At 42.7% G+C, this 14,130-nt stretch overlaps 1 protein-coding gene across 1 annotated transcript; it reads left to right on the top strand.

The window, feature by feature from the left end:
• Positions 1 to 3,268: 3,268 nt before the first annotated feature.
• Positions 3,269 to 13,683, top strand: LOC308123496 (uncharacterized protein). Its single transcript, XM_080486008.1, has 8 exons — positions 3,269 to 3,365; positions 3,514 to 3,870; positions 7,603 to 7,819; positions 8,969 to 9,198; positions 9,347 to 9,703; positions 9,779 to 9,871; positions 11,864 to 11,955; positions 12,830 to 13,683. Exons 4-8 carry the CDS (start codon positions 9,123 to 9,125, stop codon positions 12,884 to 12,886), a joined length of 675 nt encoding a protein of 224 aa, XP_080342134.1. The 5' UTR covers positions 3,269 to 3,365; positions 3,514 to 3,870; positions 7,603 to 7,819; positions 8,969 to 9,122; the 3' UTR covers positions 12,887 to 13,683.
• The last annotated feature ends 447 nt before the right edge of the window (positions 13,684 to 14,130 follow it).

The raw sequence follows: 14,130 nt of genomic DNA, 5'->3' as shown, positions 1-14,130 counted from the left end.
TTACTGTAGAGTTCAGCACACACGTGTCGAACTCCAGGCCTCGAGGGCCGCAGCCCTGCACGTTTTGCATGTCTCCCAGCTTCAACACAGCTGATTGCAATGAGCAGCTCGTTATCTGGCTTTGTGCTGAATGTGATGATGAACCATCAGGACATTCAGGGGAGGGAGACATTGAAAACGTGCAGGGCTGCGGCCCACGAGGATCTGAGTTTGACACCCCTGGTTCAGCAGGTCCTCCATCCATCCACACGAGGACTGATCACTGCAAGGAAGGAAGCAAAGAAAGATGGTGACGGAGGAAGTGGAGGAGGAAGAGGAGGAGGAAGAGGAGGAGTCACCAGGCTCATTCCAGGAAGAAGAGGAGAAAGAAAAAGAAGGAATCTGAGTCTGACAATATGAGCTGAGTCACTGTTTATTTCAGCAGCTCAGCATGTTATGACGGCAACACTTAAAAACAGCAATGACTTTAATAAATAAAAAATAGTTAATAAAAAGATGATTAAAACTAGGTTATAAAATGACAATCCACCAACAAACTAAAACTGAACTATTGCTCTAATAATGTCGCTCTTGAGTGGCAGAAACCAACCAACCAACCAACCAAGCCGCCAGATAACCAACCAATAAACCAACCAATCAACCAATCCGCCAGATAACCAACCACCCAACCAACCCACCAGCCAGCCAGATAACAAAACAACCGAGCAACTAACCTGCCAGCCAGCCAGATAACCAACCAACCAACCAACCAGCCAGCCAGTCAGCCAGCCAGCCAACCAACCAAGCAACCAACCAACCGACTAATCAGCCAATCAACCAACTGACTAACCAGTCAACCAACCAACCAACCAACCAGCCAACCAAGCAACCAACTCGCCAGCCAGGCAGATAACCAACCAACCAACCAACCAACTAATCTGCCAGCCAGCCAGATAACCAATCAACCAACCCGCCAGATAACCAACCACCCAACCAACCCACCAGCCAGCCAGATAATAAAACAACCAAGCAACTAACCAACCAATGAACCAACCAATGAACCAGCCAGCCAACCAACAAACCAACCAATCAACCAACCAACCAACCAACCAACCAACCAACCAACCAACCAACCAACCAACCAACCAATCAACCAATCAGCCAATCAACCAACCAATCAACCAACCAACCAACCAACCAACCAACCAACCAACCAACCAACCAACCAACCAACCAATCAACCAATCAACCAACCAACCAACCAAGCAACCAACTCGCCAGCCAGGCAGATAACCAAGCAACCAACCAACCAACTAATCTGCCAGCCAGCCAGATAACCAATCAACCAACCCGCCAGATAACCAACCACCCAACCAACCCACCAGCCAGCCAGATAATAAAACAACCAAGCAACTAAACAACCAACCAACCAACCAACCAACCAACCAACCAACCAACCAACCAACCAACCAACCAGCCAATCAACCAATCAGCCAATCAACCAACCAACCAACCAACCAACCAACCAACCAACCAACCAACCAACCAACCAACCAACCAACCAACCAAATCAACCAATCAACCAACCAACCACTCCCTTAAAGCTTGTTTTCCATTCTCATAAATATATCAATTAGTGCTATATAAATGATTAACCAAAAAGAATGGCAACTCTAAATTGCCCCGACGTGTGAGTGTGTGTGGTTTGAAAAATACGTAATATTTCAACATCTGTAATTTATACTTGTGTTTCTTATCTTTTAGTATTTTTGTGCAACGTGGAGCTGCTGTGAAGGATCTTATCTTATCACATGTGTGAGTATTGTTATTAGAATAATTGAAATATGTAAAAAATAATAACCAAAACCCTGCATGCACCTTGTATGCATCGAATATCTATAAATGTCAGTACTAGTTCATTTTCTGTGTAATAAATTGAAGTTCACATGGATCTCGCCCTGAAAACCACCTAATGCTGCAAGTAAATATACAGGTATTGCACTAGATGGCAGCAAAATCCCATTCTTCTTTCTTAACTTTTGCAAGTCACTGCTTAATTTGTTATGTATTCCCAACTTTGTAAATGAACGGACATGCTGTCCTTCTGACAGAGACAATTTAAGATGTTTAAAATGTTGGTGAACCTTCACTAGAAATCCATTTTCTTCCTCCTGCAGTCCACTCCACATGTTCATGCAATGGTTTGAATGAAGGTTGGTTTCAACCAAAACTATATATCACGAGCTCTAAAAACCTCACAATGCTTCAGAAGAGTAGACGTTTCTAGAAGGACTCATTAAATAAAGACAGCAAAAAGGCACACTTAGCTACTGAATCCGAGGTATTGACAGCTGCTGGTTCAATCCACAACCTTATTTATACATTTATAAGCCTATGAGCAAGGGCAGTCACAAAATATCGGCTTGTGATTTATTTATTTTTTAATGCAAAGAAATCAATTTAGTTGTCGCATATTTATTGCACAAAATGTATTGTGGGGAAATAAAAATGCATTTGTCTTTGATCACAATCAACTGGCTGAAACCACATTCCCCCAACATAATGCAATAGATGGACAGAGTAAAAAGGTTTTTATTATTATAAAAAGCTAGAACGAGGCTACAACTGAAATTAGAGAAACGTTAGAGAAGACGGAAAACAATAATACAAGCGATAGAATTCTAAACACCTCTTTTTTATTTATTAAAAACTATTCTATTCGTGATTCTGACTTTTGACTCATGTTTAACTTTGACGGATATGGTATGGTTTGTATGTATGAGTATAGGTCGTAGGATTTGAACGAAGTTGATCGTAAAATGAAACAGGTGTGATTTTACGTCCATATGCTTTGTCTGTATTTGAATACAATAAAAGTTTTATCCATCCATCCATCCATCTTCTCCCGCTTATCCGTTTCCCGGTCGCGGGGGTGTCAGTCTGAGCACCGTCACCCAGATCACATTGCACCGATTAAGAACCTTCCCTGAGGGTGGTGACAGTGCTCAGACTGCCACCCCCGCGACCCGGAAATGGATAAGCGAGCGAAAATGGATGGATGGAGTACACAGATATTTGTATGGACAGTTATAACCAAGTTGGATTGTTATTACAAGTGACTCTTAATTATAAAACTACCAGAGACATGGGGTGACTTTATATTAAACAAAGATTATCATAATCGAAACATTTATATTTTGTGGTTTTCACACATCTCAGCGGAGATGGATGGAGCTCAGAGGAGAGGAAGCAGAGTTTCTGAGGCGGGGTGGAGACTGAATGCAGCGATGAGATGAGTCAGTGTGCCTCGATGAATCGGAGTGGAAAGATGAAGCTGGTGCTGAGCAGCCTGCTGCTCGCCTCCCTCTGCGCCCTCTCGTCCTGGAGTGAGTAGATACACGTCAGACTTTAACAACTCGGCTCCTCCACACTCAAACTGGAAGAATTACTGTAACATCCTCTGACACTGTGCAGCTCTTAGACTAAAGTATTCAGCGTGTGACGACTGACCAGACCATCCTTGACTCCTTGCAGGTGTTTCACCAGGAACGCTTTATGTGACGCAGAGTCCAGATGTTTCCGTCCCGGAGGGGGAGACGGTGAACATCTCCTGCTGCTGGACGGGACACTTTGACAGAGCACATGTTTCCTTCATGAAGAACCACACAAACATGAAGAACCAGACCAATTCAAGGGTTTTACTAAAAGACACTCACACAAAGAATTTAAATAATTGCTCAACTTTGATCTTTGAAAACATCTCAATCAAAGATTCTGGGATATACGTCTGTAAAGTGACTGTGGATATGCCAAGATTAATTGAGATTATGGGAAACGGTACAGTCGTCAAAGTTATACCCGGAGGAGGAGAAGAGAAAGAAAACAAAAGAGGTGAGATGAAAATATCTTTTAATCTTTGGAGTATTTGCCTCATGATATCTTCTCCATGGTGTCCATGTTCTTCAGGCACTCCCTTGGTGATAAATGTCCTAATTGTTGTGGATTTACATTGCTCTCACATGTTTCTGCAGTGTTTAGAAAACAGCATTAGAAAATGAATTTTTATTAATACATATATTTACTTTTTTAAACAGCTCAGGAAGCTCATGTCTGATTAGTCGTTTGCCACCGAACGTCACAACAAGTCACAAAGAACCTGAGAATCTGTCGGTGGCTCAGCTGTGGTTTCCTGCCCTCCAGTCTATACATGCAGTTTGTCACATGTTAAAGCATTTTATTGTGGGGATTTGTTCACTCTTCGTGTATTTATCAACATAATCATCACGGGGCTATATTTGAAAAATTACTCTTTTATACAATTTTCTCATAATTAAATATGGGCAGTAAAAGTCAATATTCAAAGTATTTCTTGTCAGTTTTATTTCTCGTAATTGTTTTTAATTCTTTTTGAAACAAGTATCCATAAAAAAAATTATCATAAAAAGGAAAAGATATGATATATAAAGTAAAGAAAGTAAATACTAATGTAAGCCATTGGAAAAGCGTATCGGAAGAAGTATACATCTCGAACTCTTCTTGGGGGGACCGCAAGTTGCTCCCAAACCAAGCCAGAGATATACAGTAGGCCCTGTCCATACAAGCCAAAACGATCTTTTTTCTCTCTGTCTTTCGCCCCCAAAGAATCCGTCCACACATCGCTATGAACGATTGTATGGGAAACACCACTTTACAATCAAAAACAGCACCAAATGCCAACAGCAGCGTCAATGTAATCCAGAGAAAGTAAAAAAAACAACAAAAAAAAAAACACTAGCACTCCATATGAAATCCATATTTTTGGATGAATCGCTCCATGAGGCTGCTAAAACCGCTGCTATTCCATGTTCCGCAGCTTGTAGTGAAGAGTAAACATGTCCAGCAGAACAGCTTGTTGTACTCTCAGCTAGCTGTCACCCAGTCGTAGTGTTGGTAGTTTCCCGCTGTAAAATGCTGCACAAAGCCTTTGGTCTTCCTCTACTCACAATTTACAAACTATTTTTTCTGCAAACAGGCGCCTTGAAAAAGGCCGTGAAGCAGGTCCGCTATGTTATCACCCGACCTTGCTGTTAAATTAGCTGCCATCACTTCCAGAATTGCAGATCATAACAGTGCGTCATCACCCACCTGCCCATGGGCCAATCAGTCAAGCTCATTTCAATGACGACACCAAGACCAGCACTAGAAACTCCACTTGCCTGAGGGCGTTCCGTCAATAACAGATCAACATTTGATTGGCTGATGATACAGTCACTCAACATTTTAACCCAATAGCAGCATCCAGCTTCGATCAGAGGCCAGCAATGCAGTTCCTGCTGGCCCCAGCAGAGGAAAGGAGCTGTGATGGGGGACATAGGAGATTTGAGCTCCACAAAATATAACCAGTCGTTTTCTGGATACATTTGCATACTGGACAAGTAGCCTAATTGATTCCAGACACAGATTTCAGAATCATTTTTTAATTATTAAAAAAAAAGAAAAATAATTTTTGACAGGGCTCGCCCTGCTGCCCCTGACTGCACACCACTGGCTAGGCCTTTAGGGGCACTGTGACTCACCAATAAACTAAAAACACAGAAGATGACATGGAGCACATAGAAATTTAGACTTGTATTTAACTCTGAGTTATATAGCTCCATGCTCCTGCTCCTCCTCCTGCTAGCGTCAGTAGCTTCTGCAGCACGACTTGGAGCATGTCTTCTGTGATTGTTGTGGTTATTAAGGTGACATCGCTCGTCCACACCTCACAGCCGAGCTGGTGGTTAAGAATTTCCCCTCTCTGGCACCCTTGTTTAGCTCCTAAAATGACGTCCCATGTTGATAATCGGCCCGAAATGGCGCGTTTACGTGAAACAGCGTTCTCATGTGGACGGCTCCATAATCTCTCCTGCAAGTCTTTCAGTTGGACCTGCCATGGTAAACCTCTAAAGGGAGGCCACCAGGGGGCATCCTAATCAGATGAACCACCTCAGCTGGCTCCTCTCAATGTGGAGGAGCAGCAGCTCGACTTTGAGTCTCTCCTGATGGCTGAGTTTCTCGCTCTATCACGAAGAGTGACGCCCTCCACCCTGCGGAGAAAACTCATTTCAGACGCTTGTATCCGCAATCTCATTCTTTTGGTCATGTTCTAAAGTTCATGACCGTCGGGGAGGGTTTGGATGTAGACCGACCGGTAAACAGAGTTTTGCTTCACAGCTCAGTTCCTCTTCTCCACACCAGTCTGGTACAGTGACTGCATTACTGCAGCCGCCTGTCCAAACCGGCGGCCGATCTCACGATCCCTCCTCTGATCACTCATGAGTCAGACCCCGAGATACTTACACTGCTCCACCTGGAGACGATCCATCCCCCCTACCTGGAGAGGGCAAGCCATCCTTTTCCGTGAGAGGACCATGGACTCAGATTTGGACGTGCTGATCCGCATCCCAACCGCTTCACACTCAGCTGCGAACCATTCCAGTGAACGCTGGAGGCCCTGAGGAGGATAACATCATCTGCAAAGAGCAGAGAAGTCACCCTCTGGCCCTTCCAGAGACCAGATTGCCTGCAGCAGCGGTTACGATACTCCGTACTTCCTCAGCACCTCCCACAAGACATCTCGGGGGACAAGGTTGTAGGCCTTCACCAGGTCCACAAAACATATGTAGACTGGATTGGCAAACTCCCATGCCCCCTCAGTAATCTGTGAGAATGTGAAAAGCTGGTCCAGTGTTACACGGCCTGGATGGAATCCGCATTGTTCCTCTTGTATTTGAGGCTCGACTATCGGTCGAAGTCTTCTTTCCAGTACCACCGCATAGACTTTCCCATAGAGGCTGAGAAGTGTGACACCCTGATGATTGGCACACACTCTCCGGTCCCCCTTTTTGAAAATACGGACCACCAACCCGGTCTACCAGCCCGAAAGTTGTTACCCATGGTCCATGCTATACTGTAGAGGCATGTCAACCAGGACAGCCCCACAACATCCAGGGCCTTGCCACCAAGCAGTTTTTTGACTACCCTGGTGACGTCCACCAGGGAAATGGACAAGGACACACCAGAAGCCTCAGGCCCTGCCTCTTCTAAGGGAGGCATTTTCCCCAGGTTCAGGAGATCTTTAAAGTGCTCCTTCCAAGTATTTTTTGTCAGCTTTGATTGTAAGAATTGTTTAGAATTTATTTTAAAACAAGTATACAAAAATGCTTGTCACCCATTTGCACACGATTGGAGGTGACGGCCATGCAGTCAATCCAATGGGAAAAGTTTGGGGTTCGTAGGCACTTTGACAAATTGACAGATGATGGATCAAACCTGCAACTTTCCAGTTGAGAGACAATCTGCTCTACCAACTGAGCCATAGCGTCCCTTTGTGACCGATCTGAGGCTGTTATCTCGTACAAGAGGCTAATGATTAATGGGGTGCAATGAGGTTGTAATATTTTAGTTTCGGGAGTGGTAACAGCTTGAATTGTAATCACTGTCATTATTTACACAACACACCCAAAATTCCCGTATGACTCAAATGATATTGAACTGTTTCATGAACAGTTATCCTGCTGTGTCTCCACAGACATTTGATCTGGTTTACATTTATTTACTCTGTCATGTTCTGCTGGTAATGATGTGTCTCTGGACTGATTTTAGATGCCCACCTGGCAGTGCTCAGTAACGGCCTCAGATTCCTGCTCATCGTCGTCCTCATGGCAGTCTGCCTCATCTGCTACTGCTGCTCCAGGAAGAAAGCTCAAGGAAAGACAGCAGGTGTGGCCATCTGCACTGACTGATCAGTCCAACACCCTCCAGATGTCCATTTCGTTTTGACTGCTTCATTATCATGCTTGCGTGGCTGCAGCCTCCATTGGTGGGTGAAAGTGTGTGTGAATGGGTGAATGTGATAAACCATGTAAAGTGTTTTGGGGCTGCTCAGGCAGTCGAGATGTGCTATATAAGTAAAATCACCCCAAAATACCGTTTTGTTGGGCTGCTTTCATCTGTGTTTCTAAATGTACAAACGTACTTACAGAACATCACGTCACAACCATTTGGTCGCCCAGTATCTCTATTTATTTGAATGTGTGTGCATTATCTATGTTTTTTATTCGTACTGATCACATTGCGTTCAATGTACCGACGTTAAAGGTGTTTTGACTTTGGATTTGCAGCCTGACATCAACCAGAGTCCTGGTAGCAACTTCCCCTGACGTGGATCTGAGTCAGACTAACAGAGCAGAGAAAATAGCTTTCCTTTGCCTGCAGAAACTTCTGAATACACACACACACACGCACGCACGCACCCACGCACCCACGCACCCACGCACACACGCACACATTCAAACCCAGGTCTTGCACCATCTGATAGGCAACTTCACTTTTTTACTTCCTTTAACTTCTGAACCAATTCGTTCAATTTGTTTGTATTGTCATGCCAGAAGAGTACAATGGAAATTACACATTTCATAATTTCCAAAGAAGAATAGTTAAATAATGCATTTGAAAACCTGGTAAACACCCTAAACACAGGGAAATACATGTTCTAGGCCTTGTTTCTGCAAAGTTTTCAAGTGAAAATGGAAACTTTCTTTCCGTTTTAGGGGTCTGTTTAGATGACGGTGCTCAGACGTACTGAAATCGCAACTTTTTGAAAACTTTCATGTACCGACACACTCCCGCCACTCTGAACACAAGTCTAATGTGGGAGGGAAACACTGAACATATCGGGTGAAAATAAAGGAAGGAAATGTATTTTGGTTCGAATTACGGCTTTTAAAAAGGCGTGTTCTACATGATTCTGTATTTCATGACTGTGTTTGCGGTCGTCCATCATGTGAACACATCTTGGCCTCTTTGTGGCGCATTGATACAAGAACCATCAGGAAGTAGGAGCTAAATCGCATTTAACGCAGATGAATCGTAACGACATGTAAACATCAAGCCTCTGAATTTGTGGAGCACGTTACTTCGTCGTAAAGAGAGAAAATCCGGTGAATCTCAGCCAGCGTTTCTCTAACAGACCGACGTGTGTCGTCAGCATGAAGGAGGAAGGAGCAGCAGTTGTGGTTTTCACACATCTCAGCGGAGATGGATGGAGCTCAGAGGAGAGGAAGCAGAGTTTCTGAGGCGGGGTGGAGACTGAATGCAGCGATGAGATCAGTCAGTGTGCCTCGATGAATCGGACTGGAAAGATGAAGCTGGTGCTGAGCAGCCTGCTGCTCGCCTCCCTCTGCGCCCTCTCGTCCTGGAGTGAGTAGATACACGTCAGACTTTAACAACTCGGCTCCTCCACACTCAAACTGGAAGAATTACTGTAACATCCTCTGACACTGTGCAGCTCTTAGACTAAAGTATTCAGCGTGTGACGACTGACCAGACCATCCTTGACTCCTTGCAGGTGTTTCACCAGGAACGCTTTATGTGACGCAGAGTCCAGATGTTTCCGTCACGGAGGGGGAGACGGTGAACATCTCCTGCTGCTGGACGGGACACTTTGACAGAGCACATGTTTCCTTCATGAAGAACCACACAAACATGAAGAACCAGACCAATTCAAGTGTTTTACAAAAAGACACTCACACAAAGAATTTAAATAGTTGCTCAACTTTGATCTTTGAAAACATCTCAATCAAAGATTCTGGGATATACGTCTGTAAAGTGACTGTGGATATACCAAGATTAATTGAGATTATGGGAAACGGTACAGTCGTCAAAGTTATACCCGGAGGAGGAGAAGAGAAAGAAAACAAAAGAGGTGAGATGAAAATATCTTTTAATCTTTGGAGTATTTGCCTCATGATATCTTCTCCATGGTGTCCATGTTCTTCAGGCACTCCACCAGTGATAACCGCTCTGGCTGTTGTGGGTCCGTTGCTCCTCATCACTCTCACATGTTTCTTCTTGGTTCTGCGACGGAGACGAGGTACAATGATTGGAGACCCTTTACTATCTGTAGTAGCTGGTACATGGTACATGCAACCAACTCACAGTTTCTTGGAATCTTCTCCAGCTTCTATGACCCTGACTTGGATAAAAGGTCAAATTGATCGATATTCTACAATCAGAGTATTTGGTTCAAGCTCAACAGTTATACCTAAACTGTTTCACAGGGTCTATTTCCTTGGAAGGAAGCCTTTAGAAATGTTCAAGTCAGAGTTGTGAAATATGCAGAGTGGTGAGAATGTTTTTTTTTGTTGTTTTTTTACTATCGCATTGTGAAATATCCAGCTTTCTAAAGACCACAGACACAATTCAATTTGTTGAGGACGAAAAGGTAACAAAGAAAAATGTGTGTGTGATTTTTGTGGAGCTTGAAGCAGATATAATTGTGCGTTCAAGAGTGGTAAAGATTAGTTCTATAGCTGCGCATTTGGTTATTTATTTGGTATTTTAATTGTTTAGCAGTAGATCCTGCAGAAATCGTGACGGCATTTGCAGGCGCTTCTATTAATTAGTAATATTTAGTGACATGTGATGAGAACGTCTCACTCTTACTTGGACAAAAAAGAAAAAAGCCCAAGAAGGAGCATAACTATTAAATTCTTAAATGAAGACATGTTTTCACATCAGATTGAAGTTAGAGGCCGGTTAGATTCCGGGTGTTGGGTTGATCTGGTAAATAGGAAAGAGTGTAAAATGTATGAAGATTAAACCTGTTAACTTTGATCTGACTGGGGTCATTTTTTTTATTGGTGAAGATTGCGAGTGCGATTCCTCAATTTGAAAAGTTGTTCCAGCAGCAAATCACAAGATTGCATGTTTGCCCACTGAGTAAACTAAGGGCAAACGGTCGCTTGATTTTTCAGCAGGAGGAAAGTTACCAGAGGGTAAACCGGCTCAAGCGTTCATAGCGGCGTCGCTTTTTGATCCTTCAGCTCTACCAAGCGCTGGATTGTTCATCCACTAAGAGGGAATGGCTCTGAGTTGACAACAACTAATTAAAAGGAAATACATTTATGTTCAATTTGACATTTAAAAGCTCAAATCTCGAACGTCAGAGTGCAAGAATGCAGCTCAGATCACGCCAGAGCGGCAAGAGACTGATCTGTTTGGAAAGCTGAGCGGCGCGAAGCGACGGGGCAAGGAGTCGCAAGGAAAGGAAGTAAAAAAACTGATTAACTATCTGCAATTTAATTCCTTTTGCAGTTGAGATGCTGAGTTTGAGATCATCCTCTACCTGGTGTTCACATACTTTTTTCTCCTATTAAGTGAGATCACATGGTCTGGTCACTCATTCCTCATGTGTAACAAGAAACCTCTAATGTGAGACACTGATCGCATGAGAATAACTTTGTCTGTATGTAACTTGCAGCCATTTTGTAGTGAGTATATAGTATTTCTCATCGTAATAACTGATGATGTGTTGTTGAAATAGTAATCCTGCTGCTATGATAGAACAGTCCGGTTTTTCTGGCTCCATTGGGCTTTCACGACCTCTACGAAGTCCAGCAGTCGGTGTTAGTTCAAACATCCAGGAGCATCAACGAGATCAAGAAAAGCCGTGTTAAGTTCAGCGTAAGCTCTATTTCCTTAGTCATGATAACATCTCCACTACGCAGGGTTTTTTTTTAGGCCTGCTCAGAGCAGTGACACAAAAACAGCATTGAGCGAGAACCTTTGGGTACCAAGACTTGAGCCCTGTGGTACACCACGATCAAAAAAAAAGACTGACTGCTGCTGTTTTGTTTGGTGGCTTAGATGTTTGTCACTTGAGCTAAGTGACATTGTTTTTTTTAGCGGAAACCATGCTATGTTCTCTTTTTTTTAAATTGGTGGTCAAACATGTTTCTTCTGTAATTCTGAAAGCCTTTGCGATTAAGCTCTTATAGATAAAAAGGAAAGATAAACAATTGAAAAAAGTCCAAAAATTTGACTTTTTGATACTATGTGGATATTTCTATGTATGTGTATCTAGAACAAGCGGTACGGGTGATCTATGAAGTTCCCCACATTGACTCCGACATGGACAAACACAGCACAACCTCCTCCAGAGGGTCTTCTGAGTGGGTGAGTATGAGGAGAGGGGGTGGTCGGGTTGGACTGGGCCACATTTCAAATAAAAAATATATGTATCTGTATAATTAAAATCTGGATTTCAAAATGTGTGCAGTTTTATGCAAATGTAATTACAGCCCAAGTAAAAGAAAAAGTAGATTTTTGATCCAATTGGACCAGGGGGTTTATTGTTGAAATAATGTTGGTATTCTGTGGGTCTTATGTAAAAAAACTGAAATGAAAAAAAGAAAATTAATAAAAAAAAATTTAAATATTTTTTTTTTTTTAGCTCAATTAAAGGTGCATTCAATTGTAATCACATTTAATAGAATTAGAAATGAATTCTACTAACGTTAGTGTTGTACTTGCAAGATCTCATGTATTTTTTTCCACTCACATTCATTGGAATATTCACAATCTACAAAAAGATGTAGTTTATTATGAGCAGTGATGAAGAGAGGTGTGGTGGTTTGCACTGGCCCCTCAAAAATAGAAAACGCCTGGTTGATGTTCAGTGAAAGAAATCAAAGTATGTGTTCTTTTTGAATGAGTCCTAATGAGGCGTTGCCTCCATCTCCACTGTGACACATTTATCTACAGGTTTTTAAGAGAGGATCCAATGCCAAACACCCCAAACTACATCCCTGCCTATGACTGCATATGTTGCACACAGCTATCCGTTTATTTTCCCGATATAGATATGCCTGTTTGTGCCCGTAGTTTGAACGGCCCCGTCACAACTACCAGTACACCTATTATTGCAACATGCCGTAAAGTTTCTCCAAACAGACTGGTTTTTACATTGTTTTCATTCCAGCGTTTGGAAATCACTGTGGAAATCTGCGTTCTGTGCTGTAATTAAGGCGAGTCTCTGTGTCTGTTTCAGCGCCAGGTACCCTTGTACGACTACTTTGAGCGTGTACAGGCACCAGACAGCAAATGAGGAGCCACTCTGGAACATTCCGTCGCCTCTTTCCAGCATGTAAATATTGTAAATAATAACCCCTGAGCTAGGTAACTATGCTATGTGTGTGTACAAGTTTGATATTTTTCTATAAACTCGCTACCCTGTCATTTGTTTGTGCTTTGGTTTATATCGATTGATCAGAAAGAGGAAGCAGATTTGACTCTGTTCAGTGAAGGGTCTTGATTCTGCAGCGAAAGGTGTAGGTTTCGGAATGAGTGTGGCTCACAGAGAGCTCAGTGGGTGGAAAGTGTGGTGCTGCGGGGTCGCGCCATAATAGGTCAAGCACAGGAAGTGGAAAGAGCGCCTGTGACGGTCGAAGCCTCTGCGTCAGATGCAACATGTCGGTGAGGCAGATGTGGAAATGCCTTCACATTCACATTTAGTTCTCACATTGTCCTCACACCATGTTGTTCATGTGGCCACATACAAAAACAACTTTAGCCTCATGTTAAGACCAGTTTGGTCAGATTGTTTAGTTCACCACTTTGTTTGTTTTGCACTGTATACACACACACACACACACACACACACTGCAAATTATTGGCACTTGATTTTAGAGTATAATTTAAATATGTAAAAGTCTTATTTCAAGATTTCTTATCAGGTAAAATTTGCTGCATGGATTAGTTTTAAATAATTTTCTTCTTCAATTTATTGTTTATATCTTACATTTGGGCTACCCTTTTTGCAGTGTGCACACGCACAAACGCGTGCACACACACACTGAGTTGAAATGAGCTAAAACCACTAACAATAAAGGTAAATGGCTAGAGAAGAGTGGGTTGTCTATCAATTTGGCAGGTTGCAGGTTCGATTCCCTATCCGTCTTTATGTTGATGTGTCTCTGAACTGAACTTACGTGACAAAAATGCATCGTTTTCACGTTTTAGTTTTAGAAAAGTTTTGCGTTTACACAGCAATGTTTTGAAAACGACGTCTGTTGATATGAAAACGGCTGAAAACGACGTAGTTAGCACGCCAGGCCACAAGTTGTTTTTGTCATGAAACCACACGAACACACGATGCAGAGAACAATACGCTATAAACGCTAAGCCCCAGGAGAATCTGGACAGTCCCAAGACAAACATTGTTGTTATTGTCCATCTGCTGAGCATGTGCAGAAGAGATATTTACTATGACCGTGATGCGCAGTGTTTCAGAAAAGTTACGTTTCCCCCGTTTTCATGAAGACGGAGTCTGTGTTTTTCAAAAAGTTGTGT

Source organism: Lipophrys pholis (assembly GCF_963383615.2).
Source record: "Lipophrys pholis genome assembly, chromosome: 18".
Classification (NCBI taxonomy): domain Eukaryota; kingdom Metazoa; phylum Chordata; class Actinopteri; order Blenniiformes; family Blenniidae; genus Lipophrys; species Lipophrys pholis.
This window is presented reverse-complemented; position numbering and strand designations above follow the sequence as displayed.